Genomic DNA, 23,725 nt, shown 5'->3' with positions numbered 1-23,725 from the left:
CAGAGAGGGGGGGGCAGGAGGGGGGAGGAGGGAGGAAGGGGAGAGAGGGAAGGAGAGAAGGAGGGGCAAGCGAACTCATAAAAATCAAACAAGAAATATATATATATATAATTTCACGGTAGCGCACCATTGAATAAGGTAAAATAGTCATTAAAATTTCAGGGAATAAGAGCCTGAGGATCTTTTTGCCTACCTTTTCGACCATTCACCTACAGTTAAAGTTAGTTGAATCCTGGCCCCTTACCAATCACTGCATGAGGCAAGGGATAAATAGGTAGATAACTGTGATTACTTAGTAATTATAGCACTAAGTTTTTTTGTACATAGCTAAAATATGTGAAGGGACTCTCACTAGCCCGGGCATGGCAAACATGGCTCTGGCAGGCCTTACCCTTCTCCCCAGTTCCCTTTGCCTTGGTCAACTTTTAGATTACATTCCTAAAGCTAACCTTACTAGGCCTCTTCTTCCTCCTGAGACTGACTACCTAGCAAAGTATTGAAGCCCCTCAATCAAAAGCCCCCATTTCACTGCCCTAACTGACATGCCCAATTAAAATTAAACAGCTCACCCTAACTCAGAGTTTACTCCTTTACCTTTATAAACTGCCATTTTCCTATGGGACATGTCTGTCTCCTCTCTATCCAGAGGCAGTCTTTTGTCCTCCAGGACAAATATTCCTACCCCCTCTCCCTGTTCTATTCCTCCTCTCCTCAATCCCCTATCTCCTGTCTTTGTCTTTTAATTCCTGCCCTTTGTTCCTCTGGGGCAAATAAATCTTTGTGCTGAGAAGTTGGTCCCTTCAATATGTATACAGAAGCAACAAACAAAAGGTAACAGAAGCCCAGATCAGAGACACCAAAGCAGCAAGTGCCCAAGGGGGCCTTCTTTTTTGAGACAGGATTTCTCTGTGGTTTTGGAGGCTGTCCTGCAACTAGGTTTTATAGACCAGGCTGGTCTTGAAGAGTGCCGGCAACTGAGCTTTAAGGAAGTGGTTTCTCCATGGAGAATAGGAAAATACCCTATAGATGGGATAAGTTAAAGATACACTGGAATAACTTGTGTGTGTGTGTGTATGTATGTATGTATATATATATATATATATATATGTGTGTGTGTGTGTCTATGTGTGTATGTATGTTGGGGGGACAAAAGGGGGAGTAAATTTTTAAAAAGCATCAAAAATAGAGATCAAGTTGAGAGAACCATGAACTATTCTAAGATTTTATTTTTACTATTTATTTATTTGTATAAGTGTGGCTATGCCACGTGTATGTCTGCTTACACAGGCTAGAAGCTGGCATTGGCTCTCCTGGAGCTGGAATTACTGGTCATTGTGAGCTGCCTCATGTGAATGCTGGGAATCAAACTCGGGTTCTCTAGAAGAGCACAAATGTTCTTAATGACTCAGCAATCTCAACAGCCCTGTGAGATTTAATGTCCCATAATTTACTGTGGTTTATGGTTTGCTCTTCAAAGCCATCTGAAGTGACAATAGGCTACTGTAAGGCTAACTTCATGAAGTTACATATGTGTGTGGACCCTTGGAACACCTGATTCAAATTATCCATACTGTCCTGTGCCTCCTACCCCAGTGTATGTGTATGAATGTGTGTGTGTATTATGGATACATATACAAAACGCTAAACTAATAAGACAACAATGAGAAAAAGTAAAAAAAAGTTTCAAAGTTAATGGTTGCCAGGCAGTGGTGTGGTGGTGCACACCTTTAATTCCATTACTTGGGATGCAGAGACAGGCAGATCTAAGTAAGTTCTAGTTCAGCCAGTACTACACAGAAACCCAGTCTTTATACAACTCCCACCCCCACCCTCCAAAAAAGTTAATGGTAAAGAGAATGATTTCAGTCCAAGTATTGACATGGTATTACATATTATGCAAATCCAAGAAAAATAAATTTCTAAAGCTATCCTTATCATTTGTATACACAACATATGTGAAGTGTATACACACACACACACACACGAACATACACACACACACGAACATACACACATATATGTACATTTTAACTGATGAGAAATGAAGACCTGAACTAGGATCCCAAAATTTATAGGTATTTTTGCAGATCATGGTCAAATCTATCTAGGTCTCATTCCCCTGGTTATGATAGCAAATAAATCCCTTTCAAATTTTATATCTAAGTAACTAGGCATCATAAAGAACAAACATCAAGCTTAGAATCTTGGATCTGAGAAGAGGGAGGCATAAAGTCCAACCCATATAAACTTTATCAGACATAGATTAAACAATTAGTTGCAAATGAGGTCTGGCTTTTAAAGACCAATTTGAGAGTCATTAGCATCCAGATGCTAAGTGGAGCCCTGGGGATGGATGATACTACACAAGGAAACACTGAGAAAGACAACAGTGAAAAAAACCTTTTTAAAAATGTTTAAAAAGTTAATGGTAAAGAAGAAAACCAATCCAGGCAAGTATGAACACAATATTACATAGTCTGTAAATCAAGGGAAATGAAATTCCTAAAGCTACTCTTACCTGCAATACAATGTCAAAACAAGTCAGCAGACTCAGACACAAGGTAGGTATTAGACTGCTCAACCTGTGTCTTTATGGAAACTATCCCCACGCAGTACTAAGGGAGTCCCGACATGTTTAAGACCACAATGCACATGTCACAAATGATCATACCCTCGTTTGGACCTCAGGACTGAAGCCTAAGTAACTCATTATGATGGTCACTAGCCTTTACATTCATTGTTCTTTTCCACCCTGCCTGCCTACATTTCTAACAGAATAGACTGTTGCCTTTATCCACCTTCTATGCACTGCCTACTATGGAAAACCTATTTTTTTAAGCATATTTAAAAAGAAAATTTAAAAAATACAACAGAGAAAAACCAAATTAAAAAGAATTCCTGTCATATTCTTTAATGTAAAGGAGCTACACTTTCATTATGAGATAGACTGTTCTACTGAATAAAAAGGATATCTGTATGTATGTATACATACATATATATAGATATAGTTGTAGGAATGGGGGGGGGGAATCCACTCCATGGGAACAGCAAGATGGATCAGTGGTTAAAAGCATGCATGCATTGACCCTTACAGAGAACCCAAGTAAGTACGTTCAGTTCCTAGCACCCACATTAGGAGGGAGAGGCAGGTGGATCTCTGTAAGTTTGAGGCCAGCCTGGTCCACAGAGTGAGTTCCAAGACAGTCAGGGCTGTTATACAGAGAAACCTGCCTTGAAAGTAACAGATTAGATAGATAGATAGATAGATAGATAGATAGATAGATAGATAGATAGATAGATAGAAAGAATCTTTTTAAACATGAGACACACCCTCCTTCAAAAAAGAAAGCAACAATTTATGTGGTCTAGAGACAGTGCATTGGATTGCTTGCCTAAAACAGAAGTTCCAACGGCTGGTCAGGGTCAGGAGTACATAATGGGGTGAGGAAGGAGCATTAGGAAGAATAATCCAGGTGCTGAAGGCAGACTGAATGTAACTCTAGTAAGTTTCCCTCAACACTAAAGAGTTTTAAAGCATAAATTAAAGCAAACGATGAGCATAATTAACCTCAAGCTAATCGGACTTGGCTTTGCTTCCCTTGGCTTCCCAGCATCTTATGGACCTGAACTAATTCCCCCACCACACAACAATGTTTACATAAACACTGACCTTGCCATGGCTCCTTTCGACTTTCTGAAAACATTTATTCAGGGATAGATTATGCCGAACAGAATTCTTCCAGCCGGTGGGTGCGGTGGCAAAATATGGGAAGCGGTCCAGAATCCAGCTATAAATTTCTTTGACAGGCAAACATTTATTTGGAGAGTGTTCAATAGCCATATAAATGAGGAGACTAAAGGAGTATGGGGGCTTTGAAGTTGCTGACTTTTTTTCTGGGTTCTGGTAGCAGGATGGTCCAAAGGCAGGAATATCATCTCCCTCTATGTCATACAACGGACTAACCATTGGAAGACCTTCACTTCCAAGCCTGAAGTTTGTCAGAAGATTACTGCTTTCATGAAGCCAGTTCAAATTTGTTAGTTCATCATCTGCTGAGTCACTGCCCACTAGGGTGGCCTTTGGCCTTGCAGCATCCCCACCTTCAGGCAAGCTTCCCATTTTGTAAATCTGACTTAGTCCTGCAACCTTCTCAGCTCCCGGAGTCTCAGCTCTCTTATCTGGAGTCATTCCAATTACTGGACCCATTTACTCATATAGTTCTGCAATAAAAACAAAACAAAGAGAGAAAGTTATCAATTAAAATAAATCTTAAACTCTGAAAAAAGCAAATAAACATTTACACATACACATCCAAATCAAGACAAATCTGCAACTGACTATGCCACACAAACAACACACACACACACACACACACACACACACACACACACATATATTATTTGGGATTTTCATTTATTTGTTTACTTATTTTTGAGACTGGGTCTCTCTTTGTGGTCCTGGCTATCCTGCAATTCACTAAGTAGACTAGGCTGGCCTCAAACTCAGAGATCCTCCTGCCTCTGCCTCCTATGTACTAGGAATAAAGATATGCACCACCATGTTATTTGAAACAATAGATTATAATGAAAAAATTAAATATAGCGTAAGTAGTAAAGTTTCCAGTCCACAATAACCAGTAGTAGCTATTATTAAACCTAACGGGGCTGGTGAGACAGCTTGGTAGATAAGAGTACTTAACACTAAGCCTGACTGAACCCGAGTTCAACTCTGAGACCCAACCCATCACACCGAAGAGAACAAATGCCTGTAAGCTGACTTTGGACCTCCACAGGCATGTAGTGGCAAGCATGCAGCTGTTCCAATACATAAATGAACAGTCTATATCATGAGTTTATAATTTATCCTAAGTATGTATATTTTACTGTAACAGTCCATACACACTGATTAATCTTTAAAACATTCAAATTTGATACACTGTTTAAACAATAATGCCAAGTAAATCTCCAAATCTTAAATATTTACCATAAAAAATAAATCATTTCTAGGACTAGAGAGATGTCTTACTATAAGAGCACTTGTTGCTCTTTCAGAGGACCTGGGTGAAATTCCCAGCACTCACATGGCAGCTCACAATCATCATAACTCCAATGCTCTCTTCTAATTTCCGTGGGTACAAGGTACGTGGCATGTACGTAGGCACGCGCACATGCACACACACACACACACACACACACACACACAAGCAAGCAAAACATTTGTACATGTAAAAAAATTTAAAGTAAACTATTTTTGTTTTTATATCATACTAAAGAAAATATTTTTAATTGACAATCATTACATAACTTATTTATATATACATTAAAACAGGCTAATTAGCTGAGCATGGTGGTATATCCCTATATCTCACCATTCAGGAGGTAGGGGTAAGACAGTCAGGTTCAAGGACAACTTGGTCTACATAGTAAGTTCTAGATCAACCAGTATGGTAGTTGGAATGTAAAAAAACCCCTTAAGGTCACATGGAGTGGCACTACTGGGGCTTTGCTGGAGAATGTATGGTCTTGTGGAGGTGAGCTTTGGCGTCACATATATGCTAAAGCCACAACCAGTATCTCAGACCACTTCCTGTTGCCTGCACAAGATGTGGAGCTCTCAGCTACTTCTCCAGCACCATGCCTGCCTGCACACCACCATGTCCCACCATGATAATGGACTGAACCTCTGAATTGTAAGTGAGCCACCCCAATTAAATGTTTTCCATTATAAGATTTGCTATGGTCACTAAGACAGCCAGGACTATGTAATAAAACCCTGCCACAAAACACACAAACACACACATACAACAGAAATAAGATAAACCACCTCACATACTTTATCTCTCTCCACGGTAAGAAATTTAACACTACTGTTTTAGCAATTGAGACTTCTTTTGGGACATGTCTTTATTAACTACAATCACAATGCTGCATGACAGAGAATGAGAACCTACTCTTCCCATGTAGACAGCAACTCTGGACCCTCTAATATCCCTGTCCCTTCCCCTGCTAAAATACCTGGTAACCATCACTTTTCCTTCTACAAGTTCAACAAAATAACATTTCTTAGTCCCTAAATTCACTACGTAAATATTTGCTGTCTTAAAAAAAAAAAAAAAAAAGAAGAAGAAGAAATGCAGTATTTTAACTCTGCATTCATTCCAAACCCTCAGCATGTTCCACCACTGTCCCATAGGAAGTTTGAACTGCCACCATGTTAATAATGAAGCAGCTCCTCAACTATCCTCTGCATTTCTAGTTTCTCAAATGATTTTTTGTTTTGCTTTTCAAATATACTGAAAAAATTACTCCTCCGGGAGGATAATTGACCAGAGGGAAGTAAAAGTACTGTTTAATCCATTTTCAGTGTGCATAAGGATGTCTTATTTCTAAAGCCAATGAAAAGCCCATTACCTATTTGACTGGCTCATGCTTGGTTAACTGAAGTGGGGAAGAGTACCTGCAGAACTCATTCTGCTTAGAGCAGTCAATGGGCTACTTGGAGAACTACAGAACTTGTCTATTTGAATCTGGGGAGCTACTACTAAATTCCTCCATTAGTGATAACACCAGCCAATATTTTTGGGGCCAGACATTATACTAATGCATACTACATGTCAGCTAGCCATCAAATTAACACTGAGACAACTGTGAACTTATTTTATAGAGGAGGAAAAGGGCTAGGGCTAAGCATTCTGGCTATTATGGGAAAACAGTGAACAGCCATGCAGGCAAACTCAGAACTAAAACTCCAATCACAATGTACCATGCTAACAGTATGTATATAAACATCACTTGTGGGTATCAATCCCCTCACCCTGGTATCTAGTTTGTCTTTCCTACTCACTCAAGAGTCCAACTTCAATACAACTCACAGAGACAAACTTGGATAGATAGAGATAAGGGGAAGTCTACAAAAACCTCAAATAACAGCACTAAATGAACCCTGTTCATTCAAGGTCAGGACATGCAGCTTCAACCTGCTGAGTGCGGGAATTCATAGGCCTATCTATGCCTGTGGTAACTAACTCCTGCTTATAAGGAGCTGGGGATCCAGGTCAGAGCTTTGTGTAACCTAGGCAAGACTCCACACCAAGTTAGTCACTTCCCCGAGTATTTGTAGCCTGGACTTTCACATTAACACTCCTCTCTCATTCTTAAAACCATAGCAATGAACAAGATAAAATCAACTTACGATTTCATTTACAAAGAAAATTCTAAAAGAAAAATAGTAAATCAGGTCATACATTTCTACTTAATATTTAAACTTCAAGTCTGAGAGTTTAAATCCTGTTGTAAATTACATCACTTGAGCCACAGGATCGTATGAACAGGCACTGTAAAGACACCTAAAATTACTCTTTCAAGAAGCCTATCATGTTTTGGGATAGTTTACTGCCTTTTCCTCACCCCTCTGGGTTAACATTTAAAGAACTTATCAAACTCAGGGGGTACAAGTTATGACTCCCCATATCTGATCTCCCTGAAAACCTTTCCTCTATCTGAGAGTGGAGTTCGTCCATCAAGCAGAAAAAGAACTCCTGGATGCTGTTAACAGTGCTGGGCTGGAGCCTCGCTGCTACAGGTAACAAGTACATTATTAATGCAGGTACTCAAAAATCAAAATCTCTTGCTAAATATTTCAGAAACTAATTTAGATGAGGCAAGTATGGTTTTCTTTCAAAGCACGTTCATAAAAATTCCTTTATTAGGTCTTTTTTTGGGGTCATAAACATGATGTCTGGTGTTCACACTATATTGTGGCATGTGTGTCCCTCAAAGCTGTTACAATGCTGCCATACTACCACACAGATACAAATTTTAAAAGATCATTCATTATCTTGGAATGGAGTATAAATGGCAGCAAATAGCATTATAGTAAACACATTGCAAGCAAAGCAGAAAAGGCAAGGATTGACACTGAAGACTAGTATTTTTCTTATTTTCAAGGAAAAACAACTGTTTTAAACTATCATTTAGAGTACTCACAACCACTCTCTACCCAAGCACTAAATCTGCCACAGTATATGTTAAGTGTCAACAGCAAAAATAGGTGAGAAAATATTCAACTTTATTAGCAATTGAGGGAATGAAAGCAATGAATGACGCTAAACATTACATGGCAGTCCATGGTATATACAAACATGGACATTAGTAATTTAAAAAACCAACACTTATTTCTGCCCAAAAATATATAAAATTCTATCATGAACAACTATAACCCCTCTACAACCTTCCCTCTTCCTCCTCCCCCCACAAATATCTAAAGAATCATTAAAGATTGGAAAACTACTAACTTGTGTATCCTGCAATAAAGATATTGTGAAGTTTTCTATTCCGTCTACCAATCAGTAGCCACTAAAATTGAATGTCTAAAACAATAACTGAAATAAACAAAAGAACTTGTAAAACCTGGAGGGGAGTATACTTTAAAAGCTGTTTATGTTACAGACTTGCTATTGGCCTTTGTTAGTGTTTCCAGCTTTTCTTTAATGTACTTATCTTTATTGTTTAAACTTAAGCTCAAAGTTCTTAAGGAAAATGCTGTGCTAGATTATTTTTAGTTTTAGTAGTTATGTTACATACAGTTCATGGACTTATCAGAAAACTCAAGGACAAAACAAAAGCTACCTCTTACATGATTAGACTGGCCTATTTTATCACAAAGTTTTTTCAATAAGATGAATTAGTTCATCAAGTAATAGATTTTTTTTTTCTTTTTTTGTTTTGAAAGTATAAAAAGAGTCTCTAAGTATGCCTCTCCCTCAGAATCAGTGACACCCACTGGGCATGGCAGCCATGACCACAGGACTTCCCAGAAGAGTGCGGCAATAACTGTTTCCCCATCTTCCTCACAATGCAACATGGAACTTCCTGACTCTTCCAGTCACGGCATTTATGTCTGGATTCTGACGGTGTATCACTCAACAGAACCCTTCTTCTGATTGCTGGGATTTAAGCAATTTAAAATAATTTAAATCTTGGAATTTCAGTATTTTGTTATTAATGTCTTAACAGCTCTGCCCAATGTCAACATTCTCAGGCATAAAAGGATCTTAGAAGCAGGCTGGAAAGACAGCTCAGTGGTGAAGAACACTTGCTGTTTTTTCAGAAGACCAGGTTCAGTTCCTAGAACACACATGGTGGCTCACAACCTCCCGTAGCTCCAGTTGCAGGTACACACGTAGCACATAAAGACAATCTAGGACATTTAGAAAAAAAAAGGTTGAATTTTACTTGTTAACACCATTCTTGGTAAGAAGATAAAGCAACAAATACAATAGATGATGTAATAAAAACAGCTATATAGAAATGTGCAGAATTTTATTCATTCACACTCAACTACGAATCTACTGTCCTCTTTCTGAATTTGTGTCAAGTTAAAAAAAAAAAAATCCATCTGTTATGGAATTTTGTTGTTTTTGAGACAGGGTTTCTCTTAACAGCTCTGGCTGGCCTCGAACTCAAAGAGATCCACCTGCCTCTGCCTCCCAAGTGCTGGGATTAAAGGCATGCACCACCACCGCCTGGCTGTGGAATATTACTTTACATTTGTTTATGCTGCAGAATATTTGTTAAATGATGTAAAACTGTGTTGCATTTGCTTAACTCTGTGAAGCTGTGTTATTCTGCCTGTCTAAAACAACTAATAAAGAAATGAATGGCCAACAGCAAAGCAGGAGAAGGGATGGGGGGAGGGTGCTGGAAGGTAGAGAGAACAAATAAGAGGAGAAATCTGGGGAGAAAAAAGATCAAGGAACAAGAGAACAAGGAGAGAACACAGGGGCCAGCCATGTGTAAAAGATTACAGAAGTAAGAAAAGAAAGAAGTCCATAAGCAAAGGGTAGATGGGATAATTTAAGGAAAGCTGTCTAGAAATAAACTATGCTAAGGCCAGGCATTTAAAGTATTTATAAGATTCCTGGTGTGATGGACCCCCAAAGGCATAAACAGCAAAAAACCAACCAACTACACATCTATTATCAAGATACTTAAGGCCAGGTAGTGGTGGAACACACCTTTAATCCCAGCACTCAGGAGGCAGAGGCAGGAGGATCTCTGTAAATTCTAGCTAGCTCCCTCTGCTGAGGATCATGATGTGGCTCTAAACTACTTCACCAGCACCCTGCCTGCCTGCAGCCACGTTCCCCTCCGGGATGTTAAAGAACAAATTAAGCCCCAATCAAATGGTGTGTCTTAGTTGTCTACATTATGGTGTCTCTTGATAGCAGTAGAACGGTGACTAAGACAGGGACTACAAGCTGTCCTAACTTTCCCTACAGATTTACATTATATTCTTTAAGGTTCTCAATCACAAACAGTGCCCAATCCAAAACATCCAAATGTAGTGCTGGAGAGACAGCTCAGCTGTTAAGAGAATTTACTGCTCCTGCTGAAGGCTGGTTTGGATCACTACACCCACATGGCAGGCAGCTCACAACCACCTGTGACTCCAGTTCCAGCGGATCCAATGCATTCTTTTCATCTTCTCAGGCTCCCGAATGAATGTGGTACATACTTAACACTCAGGTATACACATATACACACAGAATAAATAAAGTAGATGTTTAAATCCCAAATGTACTGCACAAAGATGTACATTTGATCTTAATGATACATAATGTCATGTATCCAGGACAACTGAGGGATACAACTGTCCTGGTCAGTTTTAGGTGACACACCATGTCTCTGTGCAGCTGCATTTTCTAGTTAAGACAAAGGGACAGAGTTCTTATGGAGAAACTGCTTCTGAAATGAGGGTAAAATAAAACCAAGCGGATAAAAACTGTCAGCAATGCTAAATGCAGACACCACTAAAACTGAAAAAGAAAAAAGCCATATGACTTCTCTCCAAATCTACTTTTCTCTCTTCCTAACTCACCCAGATATAACTTGTAACCTTAAGTCTATAGTTCACATCTATGTAAATAATTTGCGCACGGTATGGCATTCCTAGACACTGATTCGGCATGTGATAGTTGTTAGTCTCTTGGGGAAGTTAAGGTAAAAACATGGAACACTAACAAATAAGCAGCAAGCCAACCTATTATTTTCTTTTTAAAAAACAAAGGTGTGTGTGGACTTTTGAATCACTTCTTGATGTCTGTGAGCACCTACCTACTTCGAGTTTGTGATGTTAGTTGAAGTAGCCTTGCTAAAACTGGGGCCAGCATACTGCAGGCCCCAGGAATGTGGGATGACCGAAGGTGAATATGGCAATGCTTTTCCTTCTGACCTTGAAGTGTACACAGTCCCTCTTTTAAATGACATCCATCAAGTTGCCAAATTATGTGTGTACACCATTGTGCCACATGGATTTCTCTCTTATTTAGGTCTTGGACATCTCGTTAACTGGTAAATTCTGAATTCTGTTGAAGAACTCAGCTTTTTACCCTAAAGCTCCTAGTTTAAAATTCAGAACTACTGAAAGAAAATACATATATTTATCTATGAGCTGACTTGTTCTTTAAAGCCAAATGCAAATTTTATCAGTTAATTCTATGTATTTAATGACTTTAAAACTAGTTCCAAGGCCATAAATTAATAAATAAATTAATAAATAAGAAATGGCTAGCCATCAGTGTTATAATAAATATTCTCGAAGAGCAGGGGCTGGAGAGATGGCTCTGCAGTTAACAGCACTTGCTCTCTTCCAGGACTCTCATGGCTGTAGCCCATAACCATCTGTAACTCCAGTTACAGGACATCTGATACCCTCTTCTGACTCCTGTAGGTACCATGCACACAGTGGAACATAGACATTGGAGGAGACAAAACACCCACAAACATAAAGCAAAAATTTTAATTAAAAATATTCTTAAAATATAAACATTAAAAATCACAAGTATTGTTAAAATCTATTTAAAGGGGAAAACCCACAACATTTCATTACAAGAAATCCCTGATTTACCCATAAATAATGATTTCAAAAACCAACACCACAGGGCCCAATGTGATGGTACATGTCTTTAACCCCTTTAAACCCAGTACTCAGGAGGGAAAGATGGGCAGATCTCTGTGAGTTCCAGGCCAGTCAGGCTATGTGTGAGACCTTGTCTCAACTATCACAGGGTCAGAGAGATAGCTCAGCAGTTATACTGGTCCTCCAAACAACGGAGTCTGATTCCCAGCACCCACATTAGACAGTTTCAGGGGGATTCCATACCCTCTTCTGGTTTGTGTATAATCCCCTCCCCTAAAACAGATACATACTTTAAAAAAAAAAATTTAGAATACCACAAAAAAACCTCAGTTGAATGAAAAGTCCCCAACAAAGAAAGCAGATGTTTCTTTCTTTTTTTTTTTTAAGTTGAAAACAAAACAATTTGAAAAGGTTTACTATTGTCTAAATAATGGGACTAATTTAAGTGTTTATTACCTAGACCACTAAAAATGTAGTTCATTTAAATGAAAACTCCCGAACTAATTTCCTTGCATTTCTGTGCTTTAAACTGTTCACACCACATCCAACTCTAGTCTTATCTTCTTCTAACTCTTACCCTTCACGTCAGCTTAAAGGCTGTTAGAAGGTTCTAACCCCCAGATTTGGGAGAGAACACACACACACACACACACACACACACACACACACACACACACACAAGTGGTCTAATAGATATCTTTCCAACAGTTCTGCTATTATGTTACTTTGGTATCTGAGAAATTGTATGATTTGATTTTTCTAAAATAATAATCAAAAGAAATTCGGGTGGTACATGCTAACTTTTATTGCAGCACTTAAGAGACCAGAGTACAAGAGCTTAGGGCAGGCCTATTAAACAAAGCAAGATGTTGTCTTTAAATACACACATCAAATTATTAACTGATTTTCCAGTAGATAAATGTATATGTGTGCATGTACTACAAGAGAGAATAAAGAACACTTGTAAGATGCTCATTACTACCAGTTATCATTTAAAAATCTTACTAAAACTAACTCACGAACTTTGTGACAACTATTATTGTGCTGTGTTTTATAGGTAGAGACAGATACAGGATGATTAAGTGGTATGCAACTCACTAAAGTACCACTACAGAGCCCACGCTCACTTCTGCCCCAGGTGCCATCCAGCCTTCACTATTCTGTCAGTGCAAAAGGCTGGGAAAAGTACATGCTGTCATCAATATACCCAACTCAGTGTCTACATCCTTAGGATAATGTTCCTCTCTTCCAGAAGTAAATTCAAAATATTTATTACTTTTCTCTGTAAGCTTGCTACTACAACTTTTAAATTCTGGGTTGTCTACTTTCCCTACCATCTTTCAACACTCCAGCCTGTGGAGTGGCACATACCTGTAATCCAGCACCCAAGTAGAGGCAGGAGGATTAGTGGTTCAAGGCCAGGCTGAGCAATATTAGACAGTGCTGGGAGATGGCTCAATTGGTAAGAGTGATTACTATGTGCAAACATGATAACCTGAGTTCAAATCTCTCTCATGTATGGGGGGGGGGGGGAAAGCCAATATGGCCATACAAGGCTGCAATCTCAGAACTGTATGGGGCAGGAGAATCAACAGGGTTCTCTGTCCTCTGTCTACCAGCTTAGTTCCAGGATGATCCAAAATAATAAGGAAGAAGTGATAGAACAAGATACCCAATGCCCTCCTTTGGCCTCTAAATGCTAAATGTAGAGACCAGTACACACATGTGGTCATACTTCACAGAAGGCTAACAATGACAACTCCTCCTTACAATTCCATCCATGACAGACTTCAAATCTCTCCTACTGGTTATTAGTGTAAGTAGTTAAAAAAAAAAGACACTGGATTATTTTATAAAAACTAAAGTTCTATGCCCTACAAGATACTTAATTCAGATAAAGTCAGACAATTGCTAACCAGAGAAAGAAACCTAAAAACACAACATCCCTAAGTATAATCCCTTAAGTATAACCTGCCTACAACTTTCTGTCAAACTAGATGAGAAGCACAAAGGGAAAGACATACCCAAATTATGTCACTTTCCCTTTTATTTTGGCTAAACAAATGCAGATATATTAATCAAACTGTGAAACAAAAGTCAAGGCTGAAACACAGTCTACATTTACTGAGCAATTTGCCGTCCAAGTACAGAACATTATGCTTGGCACTGTTTCCCATTCTGCTTTGTGATGGCACTTGCTAAATTTCTCTTCTCCTTTAAGAGGTATTCTGGTCAAGGTTTCTTGTGTGGCCAAGTGCTCTACCACAGAACTGTGCTGCAATACTAAGTAACACTTGGGAAATGGTATTGGGGATGGGGGAAGGGGGAGGAGGAAGTGCAGGGGGAGGGGGCAGGCAGGCAGGCAGTTGACTGGAACATACTATTTTCAAATAGAACTGGGCTCTCCCAAGATGGCTTGGGGGTAAAGGCACTTTCCCCCGAAGCCAGATCTTGAGTGAGAAGATGCCTTTACCTCCTGAGGAAAGTCAATTCCTACTACCACCCATTCCCTCTGTAACCATGAATCTACACTCCCCTTTTTCCATTGTGGTGCTGAGGGTGGAGCACAGAGGATGTTTTATGCTACAATTGTTTACATGCAAGGCATTCCTAATCTACAGCAAGCATCTGTCATGTTAGGTAATCTGTATGTAACCTCTATGTGCTTCTGAACATAAGAACTCTCTATTGTGCTAGAAAGACCAGTGGTTAAGAGCACATGCTGCTTTTAGGAGTGGTTCCCAGCATCCATCTCTAGTAGCTCACAAACACCTAAGACTCCAGCTCCGGAAGACATGCCTCCTTCTTCTGGCCTCTGCAGGTACCCACAGACATGTGCACACACACAAAACATACACACAAGATAATTTGTTGTTTTTGCAAGACTGGGATTTTTCTCTGTGTAACAGCCCTGGCTGTCCTGGAACTCAAAATGTTTGTATACTAGGCTGTTCTCAACCTCTCACCTCCTACCTCTGCTTCTGAGTTCTGGGATTAAAGGTTGTATGCCACCACTGTCCAGCTAGTTTTTGTTCTGTTTTGTTTTAATTAAATTTCCCAAGCCTGGCAAGTGGTTCACACCTTTAATCCTAGGACTTGGGAGGCAGAGGCAGGTGGATCTCTGAGCTCAAACCAACCTGGTCTAGAGTTCCAAGACAGCTAGCTACATAAAGAGATGAAGAAAAAAAAATTATCCATTAGCTTTCTGATCATTTAGTTCATATTTTCAAACTATTATTTATCCTTAAGGGTCTATCTCACTTTAAATTATGTGTCTGTGTATGAATGCGTGCTGGTATCCATAGAGGCTAGAAGAATCATATCCCTGGATGCTGGAGTTACAGATCGTTGTGGGCCGCCTGAGATAGGTGCTGGGAATCAATCTTTTGTCCTTTGCAAGAGCAGTAAGTGGTCTTTGTTTCATCCTTAAATGTTCACTGGAATGATATCCCTCAGCCCTGACACACAGACACACACACACTAAATTAAGTGTGGATAGTCTGGGTCTGGATGAGCCACATGACATGGGAATTGAACTCGTGCCACCTAGAAGAGCAGGAAGAGCTCTTAAGTACTGAGCATGTCTCTCCGGTCTAAATGCTCCTTTCCTTTTTGCTGGTTGGACATTTATTAATAATCACAGCAAGGATTTCTACCTCTTATTAGTTGTTTACTGTGTCCTAGCATGGTGTTATGCTACTAGACATAAGTATATAAGTCTCAGCAACAGCCCTGCAGAAAGTATTGTATTTTTGCATATGTAACAAATAATGAGAAATTATGTAAATGTAGTACTGGGGTATTTGAACACAAATCTGTCATAGTAAAAAATCCATGTTTTCTTTGTATTACAAGTGTTCAAGAAAATGGGTTATTTGTCAGAATGAAATGCTTACATATTGATCTGTTCCAAGCAGGAACAGTAAAGAATGCTTGATAGAGATAGGCATGTTATTTACATGCCTACACTGGCTGGAATACTGCCACGTTTCTCATTCCTGTGTGTTAAATAATGGGTGCTGCTCCCTGGGATTCAGTGAGGTTTAGCTATCTGTCAGGCTGTGTAGGTGAGTTGGTGGCTGGTGGGTTTGCTTGACTCCCAATCCCACTGTTCAGTTACCTAGCATGACATTCTGTTATAATTTTTTTTAATGTTTGCTTACACCATGTTAGTTTTTGATAGAGCATAAAAATGAATGTATTGTATCCTGTCTACAGTGATTTATAGCCTAAAGTCTGTCTGCCTATCTATCCACACTTTTCCCTTTTTGAGGAACTGTGTCATGTAGCCCAGGCTGGCCTTGAACTAGCCAAGCAGGGAAGGGTTGACCTTGTATTTTTTCAGGTGTTGCACATGGTGGAATTCTAACCCTGAGCCACACTCCCAACCTTAGTTGCTGCCTCACCGTGATGATTGAAGAATCAAAAATTTTATTTCTACTTCTTCTTTTAAAGTAAACCACAAGGGTTTTTATCAGTTTCCTAATTCCTAATTCCTTACCTATAAGGTTCTATATAAAATTCAAAATAACTACACTAGCCACCCATGGTAAGTAACACACACCTTTAATCTTAGTACTTAAGGAGGCAGAGATAGAATTCCATCCAGGCCAGATGGAGATACAGTGAGACCTTGTCTTAAAAACAAAACAACAAATATCTGGACAGCCAGAGCTATGAAGAGAAAGCCTACCTCAAGGACAGGGTGCGGGAATCTCTATTAGCACTGTATCACAGCAAATTCTAAGATTAAATTAGCCTCAACGAATCCACAGCTTGAAGAAAGAACTTCAGAGTTGGGTGTGATGCTACACACCTATGATTCCAACACTCTGAAGGCTGAAGCACGAGAACCAATAGTCTGAGACCAGATCTAAACAATAAATTTGAGGCCAGTTTGGATATACAGCTAGATTTTGTCTTAAGAAATCAAGACCTTCCCACAGGTTGTCCTCTGATCTCCATCTGCATGAGTATCCCCTTTTCCAATGTGTTTTCCGACGTGTATTTTCACACATCATTTACAAGCATTTCTCAAACAAACCAAACAGGCTTCTGGGTGCAAAAAGAACCCAATGCATAACATCAGAAAATATCAGGAAGGTAGTGCTAGAGAGATGGCTCAGTAGTTAAAAGTGTCTGCTTCTCTTGTAGAAGAGCAGGGTTAGATCGATTCTCAGCAATCACATTGAGCAGCTAACAACTACTTCTAACTCCAGGTCCAGGTGATCTGACAACCTATTCTGGCTTTGTCAGGCACTTGTACACAGTGATAAGCATGTGTATGCATGCACGCATGTGCGTGCATGCGCGCGCGCGCGCGCGCACACACACACACACACACACACACACACACACACACACACACTTTTTTAAAAGGCAAGAAAAGAAAATCCTTACATTCTTTAACACCTGAAAACTCTGATCTGGCATGATAGCACACACATGTAATTCCAGCACTCAGAACATTGAGGCAGGAGGATCAGAGCCCAAGGCCAGCCTCCGCTACACTGAAAAGGATCTCTAAGAATTCCAGGCAAGCCTGATCTATATTAACAAGTTCCAGCCAGAGCTACATACTGAGACTTTGTCTCAAAACAACAAAAGAAGCAGAGGCCAAACAGTGAGCACCTTTTCAAAAATACAAACACATACAACAAAGCTTTGAAATAGGATAGTTGACAACAGTCCAACTCTTCTACTAATCAGTAATACAACTACTTGGGAAGAATGAAAAGCTATGCTGATAGCAAAAGGGCAGCTGTTTTTATAGCACAGTAGCTTACAAATGGCCACTTAAAGGGCTTTATTTAGAATTTATAAATGCTAATGACACCAGAACACACAGTAAGGCTGCAGACCCTACTTTCTGATGAAATCAGGCCTCGTGGGGCAGAATAATGTCTTTCTTGCTCAAAAAGCCCAGTCTTAGCACCTAAAATTCAAGAAATGAGAAAAACATTGGTCCAGGTTTGTTTGTTTATTTACTTAGCTGTAAAGGAAAATTAGATTGAAGGAAATTAAAAAATAAATCATTCAAAATTGTGTCAAGTCCTGTGACTATGGGCTGCACTTAATATTTTGCTTCCAAAGTAGATCTGGAAGAGGTTATCTGTTCTATGGTATGTCCATATGTACCCTTAATATACTCAAAGGCACTTTACCTTTTTTCCTTCCTCCCTAGACCCACAAGCCAGGTCTCGTCATAAGACATCAGGTAAATCTCAATTGAGGGACATTTTATAAAATTTCTGATTAGCTCTTAAATCTCTCATGTCATCAAAGTCTGAAAAACTGTAGTTATGGGATAAAAGGGGGCATTACAGAAAAACTAGAAATCTGAATGACATGTTTAACAGTCATACAGGAATCAATCACACTGCACCAGAGTAAGAAAGACACTATCAGTCAGGGAAACTGGGTGAGGTTTTTGCATGCTTTACGCACAGGCAAAACTATTCTATGAAAAAAATAAAATAAAAAATTTAAGGCGGCCAGACAGTGGTGGCACCCGCTTTAATCCCAGTGCTTGTGAGGCAGAGAGAGACAGTCAGACAGGCTCCAAACCTACAGAGAAACCCTGTCTCAGGGAAAAAACAAAGAATTCTAAAACAAAGTATGCTTGAATGAAATTAAATGAAAAAATTAAATGAGGATGAATGTTCTTTTGGTCTCTGTTTGGTGGTAAGACAGTGACAATCAATATTCTGCAGTAATGGGACTAAAAGTATCCATAAAGAAATACCATAGGCAGGCTACAAGTCTTGATACAGTATTCGTTACAGACTTCCATGTTGCCAAAGCAAAGCCCATTGCATTCTAGTTTCCCAATCACCATTCTTAGTCCTCAACACTTCACCTACTACCTCTTATGAAAATTCCTACACTAGCTGCCACCTCTGTATCATCCCATACCCTACGAGCCATTACTACAGGTCATGTTCACCTGACATCTCCCACTCCTCTACTTCCAGCAGACTAAAGCCACCAGCTTTTTGTCAATAAACACCCTCCCTAACCTCACTATTATTACTTTTTCCTTCAGTAACGCTCTTCCCAGCTCCTCCCATTTCCTCTGAAAGCAGCACCACACTGCAGTCAAATGAACCTTCTCAAAAGGGTTCATCTCCAGCTCCTTCTCGAGAAACTAAGACCATACTTAAATTCAGAAGTGGTTTTTTTCCCACCTTTACTTATAAAGACGGATAGATCTATTTATCTTCATACCTCACACCCAATTCCTACTTTTTCTTCATTTAGACTAGACAGAGAGTACAGATCTAAAATAAGGGCTTAATAAGTGGTCAAAGCGTATAATCTAATTAGGATGATAAAGCCTAAAAGATAATAAAATGTGAAGGAACTCTCTCACTCAATACTATTCACTGCTCCTATAGTACAGGCTGATACATGGTTAAGTACTCAATATTTATTTATTTTGTTAAGCCAAGAGGCAGTAGAGAATGCTACAATCTAAAGAAATATATGTTCTTACAGAAGGAAAGTAAAGATGGGTCTAAAAGTCTGATTCCAAGGCTCACAGAGCAATCAGCATTTCAACCAGGCCCAAAGCTCAGAATATCCAAGTGTATTTTCAACAGATAAACAGGTCAACACAGATGTAACATAAACTGTAGTACCATGCTTATATGTAAATAATTAACAGCACAGGGAGGGGCCAGAGAGATGGTTAAGAGCATTGACTACTCTTCCAGAGGTCCTGAGTTCAATTCCCAGCAACCATATGGTGGCTCACAACCACCTCTGATAGGATCTGATGACATCTTCTGGCATGCAGAGCACACATACATAAAATATAAATAAATAATTAAAAAACAAACAAACAAACAAAAAACAGCACAGTGGAAGATGAAGATGGAAGATTGGAACCAAAGCGTGAGAGTTAAGAAGAAATCTCATTCAGGGTTGATTTTTACAAAGGGGTGTTGCCATTTGAGTGACATTATAGGAAGATTATGGAGGTAGCACAGATGTCCCCCTTTAGAAACCCTTTCTTCTCCAATAAAGCTGTGCTACCCACCCCAGCCTTCTACAGTTCCCCTCTCCATTCACCCCTCACAACTTACACCTTTATACACAGCTTAACTCCTGTATTGTCTCAGTTGTAAACTTTCCTTGCTTGTGTTGAATTTATTCAACTGAAGAAAAAGATTACATCTAGGTATCTTTTTCTTCTCTAAATCAGTAAAGCCCTGAGCTCTAAAAGCCATTTTTGGAAGATCTTTACATTTACATAAAACCCTGCTATTAAATTACACAATCTAAAAGCAACAAAGTGGACATTTAAAGAAACACCACTCTTGCTGGACAGGTCTTTAATCCCAGCACCCCAGAGGCAGGCAAAACTCTTGAGTTAGAGACTGAGAAATCAAAACAAACAAAACTCAAAACCATTCTTGGATTAAAAAAGAGTATGTGAATTTGGATGGGTATAGATGTGGGGTTGGATTTGGAGAATTTCACTGTATGAAATTCTTACAAAATATATAATAAAAAAATTCTTTTGAATTGCTGAGACAAACAGCAACAAAGCCCATATAAGCCAAGTGTGGTGGTGTACACCTGTAATACCAGCTCTTGGGAGACAAACGCATGTGGATCATGAGTTTAAAATTGTCCTTATCTACATACCAGGTTTTGAGGCTAGCCTGGGCTATAAGACCCTGTCTCAAACAATCAAAACAAAACCACCATCCTTGGTGGTGCACACTATCAATCCCAGCACTCAAGATGCAGAGGCAGATGAACCTCAGGGAGTGGGAGGCCAGCCTGATCTGCATAGCAAGTTCCAAGCCAGCCAGAGTCACATACTGAGATCTTGTCTCAAAACAACACAAAAGACACAGAAGCAAGAGGGTCATTCCAATATAGTCAGAGTCTTTTCAACACACACACACACACACACACACACACATACCACTTCCACTTTGAGTAATACTAAGTTTCATTTTGCTATTAGATCTCATTACAAATGACATAGGTTCTATCTTGCAGTAAATATTTTCGGTCTTCCGGCTTTACATAAGTATCTCTTCAGTTCATTTACTTTTCTTTCTCAGCTAAGCACTGCTCTCAGGGGTCAGCACACACTCATTCTGCAATTTTATCTTTTCTATAGTAGCAAGCCCTACAGCACCTCAATACCTCCATTAACTTCACTTAGCACAAACATTACAGGATAGTCGAAATTCCAGCACACAGTGTTGGAATGATTTCCCTCCACAATTCTGCACAAATGTTTCCTTCCTATGGCTTAGCAATAAAGTAAAACTAAGTATAACAGGAACATGTTACAGAAACAAACCAAACTGTCAAAGCAATCAAAAACTGACCCACTGGTACCTAAAAATTTACTCTCCAACTTTATTTCTTTAAATCTTTATTTCCCCTTTCACCTTTACATATTCTAAAAGGCAAATTTCCACTTAAGATTAATTATTTTCATATTAATTGATATCCCAAATTTGACTGTATACAAATCAGACTGGCATTTATCTCTAAAAAAGCTATTTCATCGTTTTGATATATGTAAAAAGGAAAAAAATAGTTTTTTCACAAACTCAAAACACCTGAATGTGATAATTTCACATTCATTAGAATCTCTCGTTAATGGTTCTGATATTCAAACAACTTCAGAGGCAGGTAATTCTATAGAGACACCGCTCTACTACTCCCTAACACTCTGATGATACCTAACACTGCTAAAATTTTAAGGTGAATCCTCAAAGCTGCAGAGAATGGCAGAAATGTTAATATGCACCTCACCAGAAGAAATGCAAGCAAAGCCCCTAGACGATTCAGGTGAAATACCTAAACACGATGGATTCGGCTCTTTTCCACTACCCCATGAGAGCGCACCGAGAGAAGTCTGCAGCAGAACCCAAGACTACAAACCATTACAAGCCCTTGCTACCGGAGACGCCTCAAGCCTTCTGACCGCTAGAGCACTCTATTGCACTCAGCCGGCCACGTGGCTGTCACAATCAGAAGACAGGAGAAAGAGCACCAACTAACCTGGAAATAATTAACCGCTCACATCGGAGTTGTGAGTACAAGAAAAATAAAATAAAAAAAAAAAAAAGTCTGTCATTTCTCTGCACTTAGGGCTATCCCCGTCCCACCCCGCAGCATCTTCTGTAAGGTGAAAAGGAAAGCTTTCAAGCAGAAACTAAGTGCAAGAGGAGTACGGTTTCCCAATGAAACTGCACCCCAAGTCGCGTGAGGTGCAGTGGCAACAGTGGTGTTTTTTTTTTTTTTTTTAAATGAGGGTAGCCGGGGGGCGGAGTTTGGAGTGAAGAGGGAGCACCTCGCACATGGACTACCTCCCCCCTACTCCCACCCGGCGCGGGGCTGCAGGCCGCCGGCGCAGCACACGGACCAGCTCCTAAGCTCAAGGCCGTCGACCACCGCGGACCTCTCCCAGCCGGGCCGGAGACCGGAGGGCAGGGGCAGAAGCAGCCTGGGCCCCAGAGAAGGCGAACAGGAAGTGTCCATATTGCAACGCTCTAGCAGCAGTCCAAGTCCCAACCCAGCCAGTGTCCGGCGCCCCTCGGGGGGCGCCAGCCCGAGGAGCGGGACCGGGGTCGGCCACCACCCCACATCCGGGCCCCGCGCCCGAAGTTCACGCGCGGGGCCTCCGGGGCACTACTTCTCCGGGCCCGGCCATCCCGCCCGCCCGGGGCCGGAGCGAACTGGACCGGACCAGACCCGGGCTCCACGCCGCGCGCGTCCCGCTCGGATCGGAGCCGGAGCGGCGATGTGGCGCGGGGCTCTCCGGGCGCTTAGAGCAACTCGCGGGTCGCAGGTTTCAGCCGCGCTCACCCGGGCAGTGCCCTGGGCTTGCCCGCCGTGGCTCGGGCCGCGCGACGCCTCCTCCGGACGGTCATTACCTCGGGAGAAACTCCTAACTCCTCACGGGGGCCGTGCTCGCCTTACTTCCACACCCCCGGGGAACCCACGCTCCGCCCGAGCCGCGCGCCGGGAACACCCCCGCGCCGGGCGCCTGCCAGTTCTTCACGGGACACACACACAAATTAAAAAAAAAAAAAATGTCCCGGCGTGTCACGGGACAGCCGCCTCCGCGCCCCACGCCCTGCGCCGCCGGCCGCACGCGCTGCCTCCCTCCGCGCCCGCGCCGCTCGGCCCCGGGGACTCACCGTCAGCTCCGCCCGCCGCGAAGGGGAAGCAAGGGCCGGGCCCGGGCCGGGCCAGACACAATATGGCAGAGCACCGCAGCTGCTCCCGCGGCTCCCTGCAGCCGCCTCCGGGACACCCAGCCGCGAGCAGGCAGCGGCAGCTGCGGTGGCGGCCGCCGCAGCACCACATCCCCCTCCCGCTCGCCCGCTTCCTCCCCTCCTCCCCGCCCCGCTGCCATGGCAACGAGGCGCCAAGGCGCTTGGCCCCGCCCCCTCCTTCCGCCCCGCCTCCCGTGGCTCGCCCAGGCCTCGCTCCCTCCCGCCCGCCGGTTCGCAGGGCGGCGGCCGCCCCCTCCGGGCTGGCCCGAAGGCGGGGGTGGGGGGGGAAGGTGGCGTCCGGAAGGGCGGGGCAGGCTCGGAAATCTGGGTGGGGGACATCCCCGAGGCCACGGGCCCGGCCGAGCAGGCGGGAAAATGAAAAGCCCTCGCCTGTCCCCGGAAGGACCTATGGGAGGGCGGCGGAGGCGCGGCGCGGCTGCTGAGTGGACGAGCTGGCGCGGGACGAGCGAGAGTGGCCTCCCGCGGGGCGTGTGCCCGGGCTGCTGCGAAGGCTAGCGCGGCCCTGGGTTCGGTCCATGCTCCGAAGGCT

General features: G+C 41.6%; 1 protein-coding gene across 2 annotated transcripts in view; it reads right to left on the bottom strand.

Annotated features, from left to right (window-relative positions):
* Window positions 1-23,285, bottom strand: part of Foxn2 (forkhead box N2) — a 45,167-nt gene extending 21,882 nt beyond the window's left edge. The window contains exons 1-2 of one of the 2 annotated variants that reach the window (XM_051175237.1): window positions 23,098-23,285; window positions 3,671-4,221 (exon numbers count right to left, since the gene is read on the bottom strand). In XM_051175237.1, the coding sequence (XP_051031194.1) occupies window positions 3,671-4,207 (537 nt within the window). In that variant the 5' untranslated portion in view covers window positions 4,208-4,221; window positions 23,098-23,285. Of the gene's footprint in view, window positions 1-3,670; window positions 4,222-22,830; window positions 22,987-23,097 lie in introns of those variants that run through there. The other variant, XM_051175238.1, reaches the window with a different exon arrangement.
* Between the last annotated feature and the right edge of the window lie 440 nt (window positions 23,286-23,725).

Source organism: Phodopus roborovskii, unplaced genomic scaffold (assembly GCF_943737965.1).
Source record: "Phodopus roborovskii unplaced genomic scaffold, PHOROB, whole genome shotgun sequence".
NCBI lineage: Eukaryota > Metazoa > Chordata > Mammalia > Rodentia > Cricetidae > Phodopus > Phodopus roborovskii.
Note: the sequence above shows the minus strand (reverse complement) of the source record. Positions and strands in the feature narration are given on the sequence as shown.